Source organism: Astatotilapia calliptera, chromosome 12 (assembly GCF_964374335.1).
Source record: "Astatotilapia calliptera chromosome 12, fAstCal68.1, whole genome shotgun sequence".
Lineage (NCBI taxonomy): Eukaryota > Metazoa > Chordata > Actinopteri > Cichliformes > Cichlidae > Astatotilapia > Astatotilapia calliptera.
Window position 1 is genome coordinate 25256103 of NC_137433.1, and position 22274 is coordinate 25278376.

At 41.7% G+C, this 22274-nt stretch overlaps 1 protein-coding gene across 6 annotated transcripts in view; it reads right to left on the bottom strand.

Annotated features, from left to right (window-relative positions):
- The window catches only part of pde4d (phosphodiesterase 4D, cAMP-specific), a 209955-nt gene that overhangs the window by 32596 nt on the left and 155085 nt on the right, over nt 1-22274 (bottom strand). The window contains exon 1 of one of the 6 annotated variants that reach the window (XM_026186603.2): nt 20524-21531. The exons of 4 other annotated variants lie outside the window; for them this stretch is intronic. In XM_026186603.2, the coding sequence (XP_026042388.2) occupies nt 20524-20612 (89 nt within the window). In that variant the 5' untranslated portion in view covers nt 20613-21531. Of the gene's footprint in view, nt 1-3310; nt 3805-20523; nt 21532-22274 lie in introns of those variants that run through there. One more of the 6 variants, XM_026186604.2, reaches the window with a different exon arrangement.

A 22274-nucleotide genomic window follows, 5' to 3' on the forward strand; every position in this document is an offset into this window, starting at 1 on the left:
TTTAGTAAACTGAAACTAACTATCATAAAATAATATTTAAAAACTGTCTACAAAAGTTGGACGTAACCACAGACACGTCACCCGCTTATTAGTGAAGTCCCATCTTGAGGCAAAGATGACACCGTCAAAGTGTTCAAGCATAAAAATCAACATATGAACATAGAAGTTTTCAGTCTTGGGTAATTAGCAAAGAAACATGATGTGAGAATATAATTAAATTCTTTATCAGAAGGAAAGTGTGATTTTTTTGGACACTTGAACCTAATGTTAGCTGGTATAATGTTAGCTTATAACTAGCTACTGTTGCTGTAGCAACTCGCTAACATTTTTAAAGAACATACTCCTCACAGTAGCACATTTCTGACCGGTGAGCACTCATTTATTGTGTCACGGTGTTATGATACCTCTAAGATTAAGTTGTGATGAGTCTAGAAAAAGGAAATTCAGTGAAACGACTCTGACTCTAAAGGAAAGAAATTTAGCTGTGCGAGCATCTGGGGCTCAACCTTCTTCTCTGCACAGGCTTATAAGCACAATGGTGAACCTAATAATGGGAGAATGGCTCCCTCATGTCTGCTGTTCCGCTTTTATACTAAGAGACCTGGCCAAAATACTGTACCATGGTAATGCTCAGCACTTTCCCTGTCATATTTTATTAAAAATGACAGAAAAGGCTGCTTCCAGATTAAATTAACAACAACAACAACAACAACAACAACATGAGTAACTGAAAAAACAGACTATGAGGAGGCCAATACCCTAAATGCATTAGGTCAGGCTGATAAGTGGCAGACTACTCGCTGATAACCAAGACACTCGTCATCTATCTGCCCCGTACTCATGCACAGCCCTTCATCGTCACACATTCATTGGCACAAGCAGCTTTGCAAATGCACACACATTACATGAAATTAGCACTCATCCGTTGGCAAATGCATCAAAAATCTGTCTTTGGCGTTTAAAATCATCACTGAAATTCACTGTGTCACTGACTAGTGAATTTTAGTGATGGTAACATTTTATATAGGAGTTTATTTAAGTGTAACTCTAACATAGAAGAAAGCAAATTGTAATGTCCTTGTTTTCAGTAAAGCTTTATGTTTGTTTGAATTTAATTCCCAGCTTCTTGCAGTCTCTTGTTTTCCCACTTCTTCCATCTGGTTTTTCTTGCCCTGTCAAATACAATAATGCCAATCCTTCACTGTAAGCTGTGACACTACCTTAGCGCACACTCTCTGCACCATTCAGAAAAGTCAGTCAATCATGAAAGACTGACAAAGACGGAGGTCACCATGGCAATGCTGCGTCATCTCGGTTCACATATTTCAAAGCAAAGCAACACAGCTCTGCTCCTACATACATTGAGCTCCACTTAAATATAGACCTATTTTCAGTCTAATGCATCATCTTAGGACTGGCTTGCTAAAGGTCAAACCTGGGAAAAATGTTTGATAACTTGCACATTTTCAGGCCCTATGACAGGCCAGACACGTAACCTTTGGCATTTACTGCCTGCCTGAAATGCTCAACGGGGACTGACAAAAGCCAGATGCAAACGCTCAAGTTTAAAATCACACATTTCCTGCTCTTTCATTCTTTATCTGATCACACCAGATATTACTGATGATTACAAAGTGGGTGGAAAAGGGGAAAAAGCGCTTCTTCAGGTATGAAGTTAACCAGATATCACAAACATCCGATCCTTCCCATTTCCTTATCCATCACCTCCAAAACTCAAGCCATGTTTACTGAGCTAACACTCTGATGGATACCAAAAGTCCATGTACACAAGCCTACATTTGCAAGGTTGGGTGGAGAGGGGTCTGTTTGAGTTTGTTCAGGTCAGGGGACAGATCGCACATCCAGGCCGCAGAACAGTGTTATACAGACTCAAACACGCAATCACATGAGCATTCAATTGAGCATACAGACACACGCTCTGTCGCCATAACCATATAGCTACAAAAAAGCCTACAGTCACCCATAACTTGAAATAACGCTAACGATTCAGATATTTAAAGCGCCATTATTAGTCACAAATCTATGTTTGCCTTCTAAGTGTAGCAATAAGAACCATGAAAGAGAAGCAGTGCTGTGAATTAGTGAAAGAACCCTTCATATAACAGTAAATAACAGAAGAGAGGAGGGCAGGACAGACTGAGGAGGCGGCATGCTTCGTCCAGCTGAGTGCTGCTTTTGGTAGTTGTTCAAAAAGATGGCTCATACAAACCTAGCACTGCCAGATTCTCGGCTTTATTGAGAGAAAGCTACATGCTGCAGTCACCACTAGCACCAGTGTCAGTTTTATGCACGGCCACACTGTGAGTTTTACACCCTCTCAAACCGTATCAGGTACAGTAATGACTGTTAAGAGGACTATTTGGAGAAACTAGTGCAGTGGAAGACCTAATTACTGCTGCATGTCTTCACTTCATTTGAGCCTTGTTTTTCTGTTGGGGAGGTTGTAGAGCTGTTTAAAATATACCAGTGTGAGAAGACTGACGCAAGGTCAGTCAGGTTTAAAACACGTGCTGCTAGGCCACACAAGCACTGCCATCACCTCTGACACTTCAGCACATTATACACTTGCCTAAGGTTGTTCTGATCCATTATCCATGTGAAAAAAGTGAATTTTAACTGCCAAAGCTCAAGCCACAGGGCAGTTTCTTATACAGACATGAATGCTAACAGGCAAGGACAAGCTCAGGCAGGAGGGGGAAGGAGACAAGCCGGGGACGCCAGGACAAGTTGCGCTTCTGGCACTGCATTCTGCATCCTGAATTTAATGGGAGCCATGTGCATACACGAGAGCGCATGGTGCAACATGACACGCTCCTCGATGAATGATGCCTTTGCTGTCTTGTGTTTTAAATAATCTCCTCGGCTGAATAGATGAGAGTTGGGACGAGCATACTCAGGGTAAGACTCTGGGATCACTTCGAGCCAGACTCATGTCAATGAAGTAGTCTGATGCAGTCTAACAAATAGTAAGGTTCATGATCTCAGAGGAAGCCACAGAAAACAGTCCCTGAAACACATAACTGGCATGTGGGAGAAGTTTTGATTGGAGAAGAATGATGCTACACACCACACAGTAAAGCATCACTGACAAAAACAATGAAAGGAAGGATTTTTGACTGTGCCAGCAAGGAAGAGCAAAAAATATTTGCGACAGAAACAAACAGGCAGATGGAGAACAATAGAGCAATACACACACCTACACGCACAAACCACAAAAAACACACAAACACATGCAGCAGGATTAACATGGAAACGCAGCCAAAAGGGAAAAAGTTTCTGGTCTATTTACCATATTCCCTCTGTGTTCTTCAATGAGCTGGTGGAGCGTGACCGTGGCTTAAGAATGATACTCATGGTCTCGCTCTTCTTTCCACATTCAAACACAAAACATATGCGCAGTCCACATGCACATAGAACCAAACACACACCCGCCCTCTGGGCCACCTGGAGCCCACTGGCCAGCCTCCGCTGTGCTCCTAAAGTCCTCTCTGGTCTGAAGAGATCCAGAGAGAGCTCACTTCCCACAGTCCGGTAGAGTGGTTAGGTCTGCCGAGCTGTTCAACAGCAAAACCTCCGTCCCAGCACAATACCACGCTGCTGCTCCTCGTCAAGCTCAGATCATTTGAAAGTAGGCGGCTTGTTACCCTGCTCTCCCTCTCCCTCTCACTCAATTGCTCTTATCTTTCTTGCCAGATCAGCATGTGGTCTTCCACTTTCCTAATCCAGCCATGCACTTGCTCTGTTACTCTTTTTCACTCTTTCCCCCCTCCCCGACTGATTGAAATAAGATCTCCTCCTGTTCCTCCCCCCCTCCCGCCCCTTACCTCTGTCTCCCTTGCTCTGTCTTTTATATGTGTCCCTGTCAAAGAGTTACATGACTCCCCACTCGGTCTTCTTCCCTGAGCAGCAGCTATGGGCTATGTCCTGGGTGGGAGGAGTTGTTTTGGTAGTAGTAATTCTTTAAAGGGCGGGGCTTGTATCCCCAGGCAATTCAAACAATAGTCTCAAGTGTCAATCACTCTGCTATCACAGTAACCTGAAACCAGCAGCTATGAATGCCACTGGTCAAGACAGTCTGATACAGAAAGGTACAACCACACTACACAGGTGTCTTCTGTGAAGACTCATCACTCAAATTGAGAGTAAACACTGAGGGAATAAACTGCTAAGATATGAATAGAATAGAATAATCCTTTAACTGTTCCACAAGGGGAAATTTGGGTATATATATATAAAAATGAACTTATTCACCTCTAAACTTCTAAAAATGGCAACAAGATAAAGTCTGACTGCCTTGTTGTATTCAGGAAAATACATTTCTTTCCACTATTATCTTAAATATTTTAACATTAAGTGATCTCATTTCAGCACTCACACTCAAGATACATATATAAGAAGCTCAACTGGCTCTACCAGGCACCTTCCAAGCAGACAACACAGGGAATATTCAGATGCAAGTATGGTGCATTTATTGAGAGTCTGATTAAAAAATATTTAATCACAGCTTGCTTATTTGCTTAAAAAATGCTTTAAATATGGGATCAAAGGAAAAAAACAACAATTGTGCCCTAAGAAATAAAAATCTCCAACCAAGTGCAAAAACAGGGAAAAAAACAATCCATATAACAATAAACATTATTTGAGCACTTTTATTTTGAAAGCGCCGAGAAGATTTTCTTTGTCACCCACAGTGCGAGTGACATCAGTTGAGTTATCCTCGTCTTTTGTGAAAAAGTGGAAATAGAGCAAGAGATAAAAAGCATCAGAAAAAGGATTTACATATACAATTCAATACAAGACAGAGTTTATATAAAAGGATCTGCTTCCAATGCACAGGAAGGAAGAACCATGAGGACCTGAGGAAAGTGAAAGTGTCACAGTATTGACATGGTCCACTAACCGTACATGTATACATGTAACAAATTAATCCCCACTAAAAACGTATATGTGCACAGTTACAAAGCACTAGCCTGCTTGTCTTAAATCTCATGCTGAGGCCCTGTGTTTAGGTTTACATACTATCCACTTAAGATTTCATGGGAGACCAAAAATGAACACTTTGAGAGCTTTCACCCTGATGGATATCTCAGTGCCTCTGCCTCTATAAGCAGTGCCTTAGATGGGTTGGTAGTTTTTTATACAGTTAAAAAATGCAGTCATGTGATTCAAAGTAATTGTAATAGGCACATCTAAAGCTTTCAGTGTAGCATGGCAGAATGATGTACTTTATAACATGGCCAAAGTGGTGAAACTAATCCTATTACCACGGTCTGCACATTCCATGTGGTCAGAGAAAGAACAACAAAAGACATTCCTCAGAAAACTGGCAGCTTCTCTTCTACGTTAAAACCGCACGAGTCCCAAATCCCTCTGAGCATAACCAATATACGGCTCCCCTCCCTACTGTATCTTGTGAATAAAAATGTAACCCACAAGCAAACGCATCTATTCACACAAACACACATTTATACATAGTGAGTATTTAGTCTATACTAAGCCGTTATCCCCGGGGCACAGAGGTGCAAGACACAAAGATCAAGAACAAAATTATCCTGCTTAAGAAGAGAGTTGGGTGTGATCGTTTGAGGAGGGGGTGGGTGGTTTACACATGTGTGAAGTGAGGGTCTTACTTGCTGTACTCTTGGGGGGATTTTTACATTTTATTTGCTATTAGCACTTGTTTTATGCCTTGTTATGTTTAGTTATATATTGTTTATAGTAAGCTATGTATAACACATGCATAACCAATTACTATAACATGTATACGTACATTTTCAGAATATACTGTATATACTTTAACTACTCTCTAATAAGCACATTAAATTACTGGCTTTAAAACAACTGCATAGCAGACTCTGCAATTCAGTGCAACTCAGAGAAACACTACTGCCACCTAGTGTTGAAATGTGTATATTCCTCTTATGAAACCAGTAACATGGATGAAGCAACCTCATTAATTGACAGCATTATTGATTTCTTCTTCTCTCGCCCTCTCTTTTTTTTTAAAGAGCCTCTCTCGTGGACGATGTTCAGTATATGGTGCCCGAGCCAACGCTGATATAAATAGCACTTAACTAAGGGAGTGAAGCACAGATGGCAGGTCACAGTATTGACAGGGCTCCATCCATATCTATATGTTTACAGTCGCCACCAGCCATTACTGTTGCTTCATATTTAAATGCTACAGAGGCACACACACACAGACACACACACACACACACACACACACAGACACGCACGCACAGGCTGATGAGCACACTTAGTTTCAGGGGTACATGTTTGTCAGAGAAATGCAGTTGGAAAATTGACCTAACAAGGTCTTAACAGTTCTGTGTGAGCCTTAATGGACAGAGTGCTCCGATGATTGGCTTACGCTCAGGTCTAGTTAGTGAAGGGACCTGTCCTGCAGAAGGACTTGAAGCTTTCCATAATGACTTGATTGGACCTGCATATTTTTCATTTACCTTGCTCGCAACCATGTTTTGTAAAAGAAGACATTTTTCCTCATGGAGATGCAATGACACTCAAAAATGCACACACACACTATTCAGTCCAGCACTAAAGGTTTAGCAGAGCCAAGACAAAAAAAGCAGAACTAAACTAAACAACACAAGCAGCCACCAAGCAACGACCATTTACACAACACTTGGGTGTGAACACTGCTCCAGGTCTGTGTTGTCCAGGTGAAACTATTTATCAGTTAATGCTCTGATAACAGAGAACACACAGACTTTGTGTACATTTATAGAAGTAGTACAAACACAAATTAAAACGCATGCATATAACATAGTCTCAATATACACACAAAGCAATAAAGAGAAATTACTCTGACGCATAACTACCCTTGAGATTCACTAAATTTCCCTTCTGAGTTCTCTTACCACTTATGTTCTTATTTACTCCATAATTTCGACACACAAGACAAAGAAAAAGTAAAAGAGAGAAAAAAAGCAGAATACATTGAATATCCAACAACTCGAAACATGCAGATGAAAAAAAATTAGGTCCCTTCTCTGGCATACCCTCTGCGACATAGTTTCAGTTTCTAAGATGAGCCATACCCTCTCCTGCCACGAGGTTTGATGTCGATGGGCTTGTTTGTAGCACAGGGTGACCCGGTGGAGCAGGCGTGCCGGTACCGGGCTATCTTTTCCAAAGACAGATAATTCACTGGCAAACTCATTTTGACGCGGTTCTTAACCAATGATGAACATGGACTCACGTCAAAGACAGATGTGGAGAGAGAAACAGGGAGAAGTGACAGAGCGGCACGCCTAATAGAGCTATCTCGAAAGGAAGGAGGGAGGAGTGTGTGAGGAGAGATAGGCAGGTGAAGAGGGGAGGAGAGGCGAGCAGAGGGCTCAGTATGGGTTTGACTAAAAAAGAGGAAAGCATGGAGAAATATGGAGACTGAGGAAGGGGAGATGCATGTGAGGAAGAGGGAGCTAATGAAGCTTTTCTTTCAGAAAATGAAACTGAGCAAAGCAATGCTTGAATTTGTTTCTTCCATGCTGATTTCTTCTGCATACTAGAAGATTTTAAAAAAAATGTGCAAGAAACTGGGTGGGATGATTGCACGCTGGCTTGCATGCATTTAAACCAATCTATTTTGGAAATAGAGGAGCAATAAAATAACAAGCTTCTAAGGAGTGTTTTAATGTTAAATTCTCTCTCAGTTTTTTAAGAGTTCTTAAGCCACTTATTATGGGCCATCATGCAAATGATGAAATTAGCTTACACTGATGGTACAATGTGTAAAATAATACTTTCCAAGTACTCCAAGTAAACATTACACAAAACAGGAGGAAGGTTGTTTATAACGTTGCTATAATATACTTTAATATATGTTAAACCAGACAGTGTCTTTTAAATTCTTTTTTTTGGGGGGGGGGGGGGGGGGGGGGGGGGGGGGGGGGGCAAAACTATGACTGTGCAATGCACATTTACACATAATATGACGACCTGAAAAATAACAGCAACAAAAGAAGTAAAGTACCTCATTCCATATAGGAGCGATGTTTCATCCTGGTAGTTCCTATATTTTACCTGTTGATGGCAGCAGAGCAGCACAAAACATGCCTTTCACTATATTACAAAATGTAAAATGAACAGTAGTAACTTAAGTTTGAGCCAGAACACTTGTAAACGAATTATGGAAAGACATGTTTATTATTTTTATTTTAATTTTATTTCAAATGAAGCCTATGGGTGGGTTTTGCAAGATAAGGTGTCATAATTAGAGTTGCGAGTGGAATGGGATCCACTAAGCAAGGAGATTTATGGCCTTTAAAAGACACAACTATCATTTATTATGTTATATCATTTTCAGATACTTCACTGCTATAAAGACAAAGAGCTCTAAATCAGCAGTCCCCAACCTTTTTTGCACCACGGACCGGTTTATGACCGACAATATTTTCACGGACCGGCCTTTAAGGTGTCGCGGATAAATACAACAAAATAAAACTAGTACCGGTACTGAAAAAAAGAAGATTTATTCATAACACACGTGAAAAGACCAAGGAAAACCGAGTTAACGATCAAAACGATAACAAAATAACGCTGAAAACCGATAAAAACCCTGAAAACCATACATTTCACACCTGAGCCTCAACTCTCGCGGCCCGGTACCAAACGACTCATGGACCGGTACCGGTCCGAGGCCCGGGGGTTGGGGACCGCTGCTCTAAATCACTGGAGTGTTTTGTTTCTTAGCTGCCAGCAGGGGGCAGTCTGCTCTGCAGGGAAAATATATGCACAGGTGGGTAAAGAAGGCAAACACAAAGCAGCCCAAACCCACAGAGCGGTAAACCTCTGTGGGGTTGAGGCTTCAGCTCTGCTCTGACAAAAGCAGCCAGCATGTGACAACGGCTCCTGGGTGGACAAGGAGGCTGTCAAAGTCACAGACGCAATGACAGACAAAACAGGCTCCTTCATTCGTACTGAGCCGGCACCATATGAGCACACCTACACAGACATGCACACACCTACACAACGCTGTCTGACTGCAAGTATTATAAATACACACGCCACAACATATACAGACATAAAACACACAGGTCATTACACCAACGTGATACAGACCTCTACATCTCTTGTGTATTCTCACAAACACAACCTGTAACACAAGCGTATGTTTGCTTAGCTGCCTAGTCAGCCACACACCATCAGTGCCAGCGACATGCTGTGACAGAGCGCCAGGTGACGGTTTGACTGTCGTCACTCAGTGTCCCTGAGGATCAGAGCTATAAAACTGGAACTACCGTATCTGAGCGCCACATGCAAGCTGCAACACCTTTTCAAACCAAAGGTGTGTGTTATACAAACTATTTTTAACAGTACACTGTAAATCATACTTAAAGGGATTTCATCACCATGACTGTGCTGTGACTAAACTCTGGAAAGAGGGTGGAAAAAAAAAATACTGCAGAGCCACAGAAGAAGAAAAGTGAAATGAAAACAGTGGAGGGAAAAGCTGAATAGTGTAATCAATGACGAGGTCAGGTGACAGGGTTGCAGAGTAGTAGGTTAGGTTAGGTAGTAGTAGCAGGTTTGTACAAAGGTGAATACAGTACACGGCTAACAAACTGGCTGTGTGCCAGAGAGACAAGGAGGGCTTCGATTTACTGCGTCCTCTCATGACTGGCAGGGACAATGCACCCTGGGAGTGGGAGAGTGAAGGAGGCAGAGAGAAGACAGAAACAGAAGCATTAAGCAATCCGCAGGACATACTGTATGACATCAAGTCACTAAAAATATTATTCATTTCTTTCATTTCATGTCATAAATACCGCTGAAAAGGTGTATTCTCATGTTAAACAAGGCAAAAGTTTCAAATAATGTGGAAAAAAAACTCAAGGTTCTCAAAACTGAGTAGTACCATTATAAAAAATGTTCTCATTGCCTGGACTGACTTACACTTAATTGGCTGCTCTTTTAATATTCCGATGAGATCCAGAAAGCAAAAAAGCACTGACTAGTATGCAGCACCTTGCAGTTTTTGTAATATTTTGTTATCTTGTGCAACTACTATTTCTTCACAGCTCTGCCTTTTTAGTGAGTATCGCTAGAGTTTGGGCAACAGCAAAGATACTCTTCTCACTTCTCTGTGACTCATGGCTTCTTCAATGATTTAATGATTATAGGGCAGCAGATTAGTAAGATAATCTTATTAAAGCGCTCAGAAGACAATTATTAAGATGGGCTGTGAGGAATAGGCATAAGAAAGGGAAAGGGCTTTATTAGTTGGCCCACTGTTGCCAAGCTTTTTCTATATACGAGGACAGGGAATGAGAGGAGAAGCTAATGAAGAAAGCGTCTCCATTTGAGCTAACTGAACGGCAGTAGTGTGATATAAGAAGAAAAAGAGAGTCGTAACTATGAATTAATGCTACTGAAGCAGCTCAGGGCCATGGCAACTGCACCTACCGTTGCAAGAAGACTGAATATGATTAGAGTGATTGGATATTTGTTTTCAAGTAGATAAATCAGCAAAGGTAATGTGATTAAGAGACAACAACTGATTGGTAATTGAGCTTCAGGCGGTACTGTATTTGCAGCTCTCTGCCAGTCACGCCGCATTAAAGGCAGCTGTCATGTGTGTCAAGGAGCAATTCCTTCGCCTCAGCTCGACTCGCTCTTCCCGCCTGCCTTCACAGTCCCCCTGCTAGATTCATGTTTATAATGTGGTTGCCATGGTGACCTGGCAGAATTCAAAAGGGACAGGTAGGTCCTCGCAGCCAATCAGGTATCAGTTGCTAAGGACATAGTGGCAGACTGTGTAATGAGAAAAGGAGAATTGACAGGGTCAATGGTCCACTCAGGGAAAGGACATCTATTGCCAAGAATTTCATTCTAAACAGCAGCCACCTAATGTGTGACAGCCGCCATGCATGAGTTACCTGTGATCTATTTATATGTCCAGCTGAGTCACAGGCTGGGGAGGATTTAAGCTTTCTCACCTATTGTTTAGGTCAGAAATTCACCAGAGTACAGAGGAGAATAGAAAGCACATGCAGCGCAGACCGGAGGGAGAAATAAAAGGCTGGAGAAGCGTGACTGCTTAAGATAAGACCAACAAAAGCTCTTAGTTATGCTGTGCAATATGCTCTCTGTAAGTGCAGATGCATTCTGCTGCATGCAGTACTGAGAGCGCAAGTGGCGAGAGAGAGATGTCGTGATGTGTTAAAGCTGAAGCGAAGCCGGACATTATGAATGTGAGAACCGTGTATTGACACCAGCATGAAGGATTTTGTCTCAGAGGCATAAAAGCACTTGTGTCAGCACAGCTCTCAGAGTCACATCAGAAAGTTGGCGAACAGGATCATAAATGGCTTCAAGTAACCACTAACACTCCTTCCTCCTGAATCTGCCAATTTCATTTCTTTGTTCACGGTTTAGTTTATAAAATAGCAAAATTTTAAATGCTTTACATGGTCAACATCGTCATGATGGAGGGTGATATCAGAAGGTCTTTTCTTATGCTTTCATGTAGACTGACTAATTGTGTCTCAGCGTCCAAACTATATCTGAAACAGACACGTTTATACATTTAACACCTGCAAGTACAACAAATACTACTCTTCCTTCAGGCAGGGGTGGGTGGTATACAGGTTTTGACACCACCATCGCAACATTACCATCATATCGTGTTTCGCAATGTTGCAGTTTTGCAAGACATGTTTTGACTTTTGCAAATACACAAAGGACAACGTGCAATGAACAATGTCTAATGCACACGATAATAATTTGGAAGCTGATCTTATGGGTAACGTATATTGTCCCTAAAGGTTAGGGTAGTAACACTTGGATGAACTGCCACTTGCTTTAAGATGGTAGTTCTAAATGAAGTGTCAGTTTACCTGTAGTCTCCATTTAAGACAAAGGATCTTCTTGTTAGGTGTAATGAAACAAAGAAGTGTCTAATCTAAATATAAAGGGGTTTAAAGTAGGACTGGCTGATATTGTGCGTGTATTACAGTTTAAGAAAAATGGGGCAGTCTAATATGTTCAGGACACAGGTTACTCATTGCTGTGGGTTAGTTACATGTTCCACCTCTGTAAAATAAAACATGTGGATGATATCTACCTTTTATTTCTTCTTTCACAGGCAGAACTTTTAATTTTCTTTTTATATGTGCTCCCACACATTGCAGATTAAGGAAGGATCAAGATTGAAAGAAATACCTCTCTCTATATATTTCACATAGAAGCATTTATCGCATATATTTATAATACATTGTCTCCATTAAAAAGTTCCACAAACATTTTGGGGTTAGGCTTGCAGGCATGGAGCTGTTGTTGATATATCATCAGGGGTTTTAATATTCCATTGTTAGAAACAGCTGTGGTGCACAGACTTAGTCACTAGTCTGTTGGCTGCAACCCCAACAAAGACAACTGTTTACAATTAAGGCTGATGCTATTTAGCGGTTTTATAATCTGGAAAAAAAAAACAGTTTAAGTAGCCTTTGCTTGTACAGTCCAAATGTGATCACAGCACTAACTATTAATCTCAAAAGTGGTTTTTCTCAGTGACGCTTGCTGCCGCGCGTTAGAACAATAGAACAAAGCGCTGACATGAAATTTGTTTTGGGTATGACTTCCATGAGCCTTTGTGTGCTTTGGGCAGTATGCCAGTGTGTACTGACAATACATACTGAGTAATAATATTATGATATGGGTCTTGAAGTGCTTTTCATTGTCACGGCTGTTGACCAGCTATGTTGTTAATTCAAAACCACTCAGTAGAGACTCAGCTATGGACATCACAGATACTGTTTTGGCTGGCAAGCTGAGGCAGGTTTTTTTTGAAGGACACATTAATGGGAAGATGAATAGATGGAGAATAATGCAAATTCCCATGTCCTGCACAGCTTGCTCAATAAGCTCCTACATATCACACACACACACACACACACACAGAGGGTCACAACTCCAGCTCTAGCGCACCTCAAGCACATGGTGAGGCTAATAGGCTTAACTTGGCAGCAGTCCCGGTGATGTCAGAATAATCCCTCATTAAAACCCTGATGACATCACCACGCTGTTGAGAGTAAGTAAGAGCCGAGGCCACATATTTACGTATGTAAGGGATACCCTGCCAGTATACGCCAAGGATGCCCTCCGTAAGAGATTATCCAGGTTAAGCTGTTCCTCAAAACATACCCAGGGAACACTAGCGTCAGAGCGGCTAGCTTAATTATAGTCTCTCCTCATATGCAGTTTATTAGGTACGCCTTCCCTTTCACGCAAACAGCTCTAATCTCCAGAAATGGTTGATGGGATCTTGTTAACCTTACATGAAGGGTTAATGAACTGCAGACCACGACTGTGTTTGCAGTTCAAATAGCGAACAATAAGGACTACCACTTCAAATTCAGCAAGACAAAAGGAACTAAGCCTTGTCTTGAAAAGCTTCTGTGAGTTATGCTGCAGCTTAAAATTAGCAAAGTAAATACTTTAACTAAACCATGCTTTGAAGACAACCCAGTATGCAGGCTTGGATCAGCAAGATGTGTAAAGTCGACTGATTTCTTCATTTTTTCTTTCATTTAAGGACAGGCTCAAAATGGGACAACTCAACAGTGTGTTGCCAAGCCCAAAGATTTGGATATTAAGGTCTAAATTTAGAGACAGCGGCATGGATCTATCCAGGTGTTGTCCACTGTGCAGGATTGCAAGCCTCACTCAGCTCACTGAAGTTTAACTGGCAGTTTGCATGGCAGAAAATGGCTTATGTGATAATGCAGTTAAAGCAAATGAAACCTGAAATACTGAAACAGCTATTCATGCACTTTTAGTACACACAACAGTAATGCTGCTGGACAGTTTCTGATTTAGGCTGTTGCAAATCTCCTAAATAACAACAACTAAATTAACAGGGAGGAAACAGTCACCACATCTGGGAGCATGAACTAATTTAACAGCTTTATTAGTTCAACTATTCCTAATTCTAAGACTAGCAGAATGGATGGATAAATAACTGAAAAATATTCAATTATTTTAAACAAGTTTTTAACAAAAACCCAAATTTGCTTCAGTTCAAAGCTTAAAACTTCCAAAGCCTACACTTAAAAAAACAGGCTCTTCTCTTGAACATGTTCCTGCCTTTACTTTGTCCCTCTCACAGTAAAGACTGCTGAGCTGCACTGTCAAAAATTACAAGTCTGTAGTGGTACTAATGCAAATGCATAATGCTTACATAGGCTTCTTTAATGGCTTAGTAAATACTGTCAGGGCACAGAGAAACTAGGCTGATTTTTACTTATTTAGAGAAGACACAAAGGCAGAAAGTCTCTAACAGACAGCTTCAGCGCTTGCCCTGTGTACCAAGTTAAATAGAGAATATGTGCAGGTAGTGTTGTCACAAATTCGCTCAGTGTCCACGTTCATTCCTTTCCTGCTGCGAGAGTGTTAATCTCCACCCCGCGAGTGAGAGTCTGTCTTACCGGATGGATGAGAAGTGTAACAGTTTGGATTGTGCAAGTGGGAGTTCCCTCAAAGGAAGCACTCAACAAATACATTCATAAAATGCCAGTGCTTATGAGAATACCGAGAAAGGCGCATTATGTAGACTGTTTAGTCTGTTTAGTTTACTGGTTATAAAAAGAGAATGGATGTGCAGCACCTGTAAAGGATCTCTAACTCAATGCACCAATAAAACTGAAACCGAAAATCTGTAACAAGTCATTGCAGTAACATTTTGACTGTCCAGGTTAGTGGTTTTATGTGGACCTGAATGTTACTTGTTGCTCAGCTTTATAATATAGCAAAATATAGTAATATAGAAAAAAACAAACAAGCAACAACCCAGAAATACATCTCAACAACTAACTTCACCTTCCTTTGTCTTGGGATTGGAATTAGTTGAAATAACAAAACTGCTTGTGTCTGTAATATTTCCAAATCCAGTCAGGTATGTGTGCATGCAAGAATGTGTGTGTGTGAGTGTGAGGGGACTCCCTCTCAGCCTAAATCCTCCTAATCTGTTTCTATGCCTCCTCATAAATGCTGCCGTCATCATGGCAATCCTAATCCCCATCATCATCACGAGCAATTCCCCCCCAGAGACAAACTCCGTCATCAACATGTTTTCCTGCTATTATGAGGTAACTCCCAGTACGTGTGTGATGTGTCCGTCTCCTATGTCTACGATACGCATCGCAAGGGAGGTATCTCAATTAGACCCGGCTGATGGGGTGACTAAGAACTGAAAATTAGCATAATTTTTATGGATTACTAAACACCTGTTTGGCAATGAAAACCTACAAGGGCTTAATCATTAAATAACAAAAACAAGCAGCCAAGAAATGGAAGCCATATGACCCTTGACCCCAACACACCTTCTATTCTCCACATCTTTTTCTTTCATTACAAGTGTTTGTTTTTAGCTGCGCTGACAGTTTATAACGAGCTGCCGCAGAGGGCGGCTTTGTTCATCCAGGAAAGGGCCTGGGCCCGATAACATCTGCTGGCAAAAGAGAGGTTTTGTTTAGGTCAAACAGTGACGTACAAAGCTATAATGATATTTCCTAATTTCTTTGTTTTTTGCCATCAGCACTTTTGAATCAACAATGACATTTGAATGTCAAGAAAACAAAATGATCATGGAACAGCGAGCGGTGAAGGACCTTTGTCAATAGGCTGTGTAGCATGAAGGACAACGGAAGTAAGAAAATGCTAATTATAGTTGCCTTGAGCCCAAATCTTAACATTCCATCTTTTGTACAGTCAACAGGCCATGGATGGATGGATGGATGGATGGATGGATGGATGGATGGATGGATGGATGGATGGATGGATAGATAGATAATCTCCCTGTCCCTTGATCTGTGTCTATTAATCAAAATCATATCTGTGTATATTTCCAGTTGAGAGCTGTATTTAAAGTTCAAAACTGAAAATACCAACACACTAAATACTGTGAGTGCATTTTTTTAGTTTTATCACCCACCAGAATATTAATGCAAAGATACAAATGGCATATGATTATTCAATCATTTTTTAAATGCTGAAAGCAGTCCATCATTAACTCAGCAAACAAACAAAGGTTGATTCATTTTATTTGTCTGGCCTGGATAAAATTGATAATTGATTAAATAATTTTAATACTGCCAATGCAGCTAAAATGTGTTAGCCCATTGTTGTCTGCCAAAGTGAAGGCGTGCTTTTGGCTGTGCGATGCTGTAATGAACAACAACAAGAGCGCCTTTGGACGCTAGTTGTCATGGACTGCATCTCTTTGGGTATATTTCATGTAACACATGAGGAGTTGCTGTATTACACACAGGAGAAAGGGATCAACCGTGAATAAGAGGCAGCATAACACAATGAGAAATCCAGGAGCAGCAATGTGTGAAAGATACATTGGATGATGAAGCAAGTGGAAGGCTGGGGAAAAAGAAAATCTCAAGACTGCCAGTACTGACTGAGTCACTGTGTGTGCTCTGACAGACACGCACCAACAGCAAGATGTCCTGGGAAAATAGCTGTGAAATAATGATCATTTAGCAATTCAAAAAAAGGGGCTAAATGAAATTTCTCCAACAGAGAGATGGAAACACTGCTGTTGAGTCTTTAAGTCCGCAGCAGCGTGTGCCAAACAGAGAACCTCAAAAATATAAGTAAAAACATGTCAGCCAGGCTTCAAGGAAGTTTATATTCAAGCTGGGATGGCAAAGCTCCAACTAAATTCTTACTAAAGAAATGCTTGCACAATGTATGACTTTTATATGAGCAGAGACTACATACAATAATAATTCAGCCCTTTTGTTGTAGGTGTTTGCCACCCAATCTGCTTTTGTACTGTAGATTAATTAAATAGTCATAGATCTTTTGGCCTGACTGGGCTGTCAGATATGCAGCTGCTGGCTTCTCTGTATGACTGAGAGTGCAGACAAGTTATAACAGGTCATCACGTTGACTTGATGCGTTTGAAATTGGTTATTTTATTATTTGCTCTGAGGCAGACGTGGCTCAGGTTGTGGAGCAGCTTGTCCACTAATCGCAAGGTTGGCTCCCCCTTACCCATCCACATGCATCCAAGTGTCCTTAAGGCAAGGCACAGAGGCCCCAGTTGATCCTAATGGCAGGCAAGAACCTTACATGGCAGCTCTGTAGGCGCTGGTACATGAGTGTGTCTGTGCATGAACGGCAACCGTGCTGCAAAGCACCCTGCAGACCAGCTAAGCTTAAAATTTACAATCGATTTAAGATGCATTTGTGTATGCAAACCATAGCAGCCAATATCATTAAAATATAACCAGCAGTGCAGCGAAGAACCTGGTAGATATCTGCTTCAAGAGACACCATTCAACAATATCCTGTTACACTGCTGGGTCACAGCTTTCTTGGCACAAACTATAGCTAGTATTTTTCTTTTCATGATGCTCTGATTTGCACTGTAAAATGCAAAATAATCTGAGCTGCATACAAGCCAGGAGCAGTTATCAATCATTTCATTCACCATACACCGATCCAAAGCAGGTAGAAAGAATGCGGCGTGAGAAAATGTGTGAAGAAGAAACCGTGTTAAACTGTGTGGCCTTTATATGGGGGAGTGAATTGGGAGAGCTTTTAATAAGGCTGAATATATCAGCATCACACTGCACAGTAGGCTGGCAAAGATTGATGCTGTAGGTGAGCAGTAACGCTGTATTTCTCTCTCTCTTCCACACACACATACATACATATACTCCTGTTCTCCGGGACGCCAGTGACTGATGACTTTGTCTCCCCAAAAGTGACAGCAGGTCTCTGCAGCCTCCAAAAAGCCCATTTTAAAATCTCTGCCTCAGTCCCAGCAAAGTAACTCAGAGTGATAGAAAGCAATCTAAAGTTTGGCTGGGATTGGCCCAGAATCAATGACAATGTGCAGTGGGAGAAGGCCTCAAAGAAATGAGATAACAATGTCTTGTGTCTTGTTATCTTACTGACAAAATGCGGTACATCTGAGGTAGCCACCCTCGGGGCCAACGACAGTTAAGGACAGGAGGGAGAAATGGAAGGGAATGAGACCTGATGTACTCCAACTGCTTGCATTTTTTTTTTAAATACCCCTCAAAAATGTACTATTTGACAGTACAGTAATAACTGACAGTGACAGTACACACCACCAATGTAAAGCAGAGGGAGGAACAGAGAAAAGCGATGCGGCAATTCATTTCCAGCCCATGTTCTAAATATAGACTCTTCTATTCTCTCTCCCCAGCCTGTAAGGCGCTGGATTCACTTAATTGGATTACTACACACACTTTTCATTTCCTTTCTGGTGAGTGTTTAATGAAGTTTAGACAATCATACATCTCAGTTTATTCATTGTGGGCCTGTGGGCAACACCCAGCACAGTCAAACATTGCAGGACGGAGCAGTTACTGCACAGCTCTCGAGAGCCTGGGTATTTTAACTTCAGGTATACAGAGGCTGGAAGCACGGTGATCGATACAGATGCAAAAAGTAAAAATAACCTGACAATAATGCAGTGAGGAGGCAGAAAGAGGGAGAGAGAAAGAGAGGGTGCATAATGTTCTTCCATGGCTTGTGCAGTGAGTCGCATCTGCTCAAATGCGTTATTTTAGCTTTTAAAGGTTCAACGAATCCAGTTACGTATTCGCGTGTGGGTGAGTGCATATATGAATTCATATTTTAGACAGGAATGGATTTATCTTTTTAATCTTTATCAGCCTTCTTCTCTCAGTGCTTCTTGACTCGTATGCCACAGGTTTAACACGCAGAGAAGGGGATGTGTCCATTATCACGGTGGAATGAATAGCTCCTCCTGAAAGCTCCTCTTCACTCACACACCAACATATCAGTCAGTGCTGTAGAGAAAGGGGAGGGGGGGGGGGAATCCTGCCTGAGGTATAAACCGAGTCTGACAAGCACATCGCCCATTTTCAGATACAAGTCTCTGACAACTGTGACAGGCGTGAATTGTCCAACACTGTCACGATATTTGCTACATCCATCCAATTCAGCACCGCAGTCCAGCAGACTGTGAACCGCATTAGTGAGATTTTGCTCCAGTAAATCAAAGAATCTCATCCATGGAAGATTATACAAATACCTGTAATAGCTTTGATTATTTATGATTGTTTATCATTTGTGGCTTGTGAATTTCAGGTGAAGCAACAAGAGAGTAAACTAGGTGCAAATGAAAATGCAAAAACCTAAGACAGGCTTGGATGGTAACGTACAGCGACTTACCACTTACAGGCTAACTCACTTAATCTTTACACAATAGGCCCCTATAGCCCCAGGCTATGTTTACACAACCTGACATTGCATGCATGATAATCACTTCAGTGTATGTGGAAAGAAGAAGAAGGAACCAGGATGTTTTGCTGTGTATCTGTTTACAGTATGTGCATGTACAGTGTTACCAAGGAGGTACTGCTTTTGTAATCTGCTACCTGACTGGAAGGTAAACCCTGTGTGTGCATGCAAGTGTGTGTTTGTATACGTATGTCTCACTAGCTGGGTGGACACGCTTGCGTGTATCGCATCCATCTGCTTCATCACATTTATTCTTCTGTGCTCTTTCCACGTCTACAGAATTTTCACTGTCTCTGCTGGAAATGTCACTAAATGGTCCCGTGTTTGCAATATTCAGGCGAACAATACACTCAGTTCATGGCGGGGTTTTAGATTCGACATCTATTTCATGCATTTATCATGCACATGCTGTGCAAAATAAGCAGATATGTCAGCCGAATTATCCCTCTGCTTTTACATGCATCATGCACCAGTTTACACCAGGATAATCCTAAAATACTGTGCGCCATACCAAAAACATGGTGAAGCTAGAAGATCAATAAATAAATAAATAACACATCAGTCCTTTTCTGAGTGCACTGACATTAAATCTATTTTGCATGATTAGCATGAGAAAGTCAAACCACTGGAAATAAGAATGCTGCTCATATCCCAACAGCCCACTCTAATGACATCACTGACTGCTGTGTCCCTCCCAGTTTGAACATAGCTGGGAGGCAACTATTCCCATAAGATAGCCATCCTAAGTATGACTAATCAAAACAACAGCAATAAAAACCTAACAGCACGGCCCTTTTATCAAAATATTTTTCCAGCACTCAAAAAGGGGTCTAAGTGTTAGAGCACCCACTGTGAGCGTGTGTGTGTGTGCGTGCACTATTCCTGACTCGCTCTCACATTTATGGATCAACTGAAGCATTTAGTGTGGGAGAAAATGACAGGAAATGTCTGGCCCATTAAACAATAAATTTCCCCAAACACATCTGAGCCAAGCTCGGGACAAAAATGCCACAAGGCTGGGCTAGGCTAGACCTAAGGGAACTCTAACCATGCTATAAAATCAACAAACGTGCACAAACTGTGCGTGTGCTAATACACAACTTCACGTGTTTTAAATTAACTTCTGGGGAAAAAAACAGAACAAAACAGTAAACCCACTTGAAGATAAAACCAGAAACAAACAGTTTCAGCTGCATGTTTAAAACCGTCACCACTACAAATACTCACCATATCCAGGAGTGCCTTCTAAAAGGAAAATGACCGAGGTGCATCATGGACCTGTCAGTGGGAGCACCTGGGCATTGTCCAGGCTTCATACCAAAGCTGTGTCAGCGCTGGTCCCGCTTCCTGTTAACCTTTCACCCCTTAGGCACCCCTTTTTAAAAAAAATCTATTTAGCTATATATCCACAAACACTGCCCCACAGTGTACGTGGGCCGCGGCACATAATGTAGTGTCCCATGGTAAAGTTCACTGTTGTAATGCGTACATTCAGACCAGTTCTCAAGTAAAGAATGAGCTCTTTCTGAGTTTCCAGCTTCACTTGTTAGGTCCTAGGGCATCATTACCAAAAGCGCCAGCTTGTATCTAACAAGGCAGTCTCACAAATCAAACTATATAGCACCATAAAATCCATTGAGATCCTTAAGGAAGATAAAAATCCTGCTAAATGTGACGGCTTAAAAGAAAAGAAACGTAAACTGGAAGAAACTGAAAAGCAGACTTAAGCCCAGTGTGAACTCAGTTTTTAAGTGAGAGTTTCAGCAGAGCGAGCACACAGGCGGCCACCCAGCAGGACCAGCTAAGCTCTCCGGCCGCTGCTCTTTTTTCCGTGGGATTCTTCCGGCAAAGGTTTGGAAATTACTGTCCCACAGCCACATGGTGAACCGGTTCAGGGACTCATTCCTCCGGAAAGCATTCCTTTTCCTGACAGCCAAACGACGCCGGTTGGGGAGGCAGCGGTAGTCACACCAGCATGACAGAGCATGTTACACACAGAGTCACTCACACATTCACATTTGCTTTCATCCTCTCGGCTTTGCCCCCTTTGTCTCTATTATTTTGCGTCTCCCTCTCTGTTCTGCCCTTTCACAACCTCCCAGGGAGCGAAGCGAGGAAATAGAGAGGGAGAGAGAAGAAAAAAACAAAACAAAACAGAGAAGCGTCTCTTCAGTATCTCGCCGTCTCCCTCTGTCTCGCTGCTGATCGTCTCTGCCCTCCTTCTTCCCGCCTCCCTCCTCCCTCCAGTCAGTGGGATGTCCTGACCCTGTGTAATAGGTGTGCCTGCCCTATCCAGTCAGCTAAACCTATGGATCCTCTTAACACTTCATTCAAGAGAGGAACAAGACAGCACATGTGCAACTTACACACACACGTACACATACACAGAAAACCTCACTGCATAATCAAAATGTTGACAGAAGTAATCCCTTTCATTTCCTCCCCTTAAATCAGCTGCTTTACGTTTCATAGTAATGTGTGTTTGTCTCCGTTGGAGCCCTCCTTCGTCATAACAACGCAAGCACTGCTGCTGCCCTGTCAGTTTGTTTTTGACTTTTGCCACTCTAAGCACACCCTCTGTCTGTTTCTGGCGTCTGCGTGCATGCCGGTGAACCATGAAATTTCAAACCACATAAAGAAAAACCATTGTTTTGTTTTGCTTTTTCTTTCCCTTGCACATATTTGTGTGTATAGAGTGTAACTGGCGCCTACAAAAGCATATAGGGGGCCTTCCAGGCAGGTTTGTCTCAGAAAACTTGATGTACAGGATGTATAATGCATTCCTCTGTTCTTACACCAGCGGCTCCAGATGGACTTTTAAATTCTGACTGTAAGGAATTTAAAAAAGTAAATGTCATGCTGTCTTTTATGTATACTCGGTTACAACAATAACCAGATAAATCACAGCATATCTACAGTGGATTAATTTCCGTGTCAGTAAGAGTACATGTCTGTCCGGTGCAGCAGTCTGCCTGCCT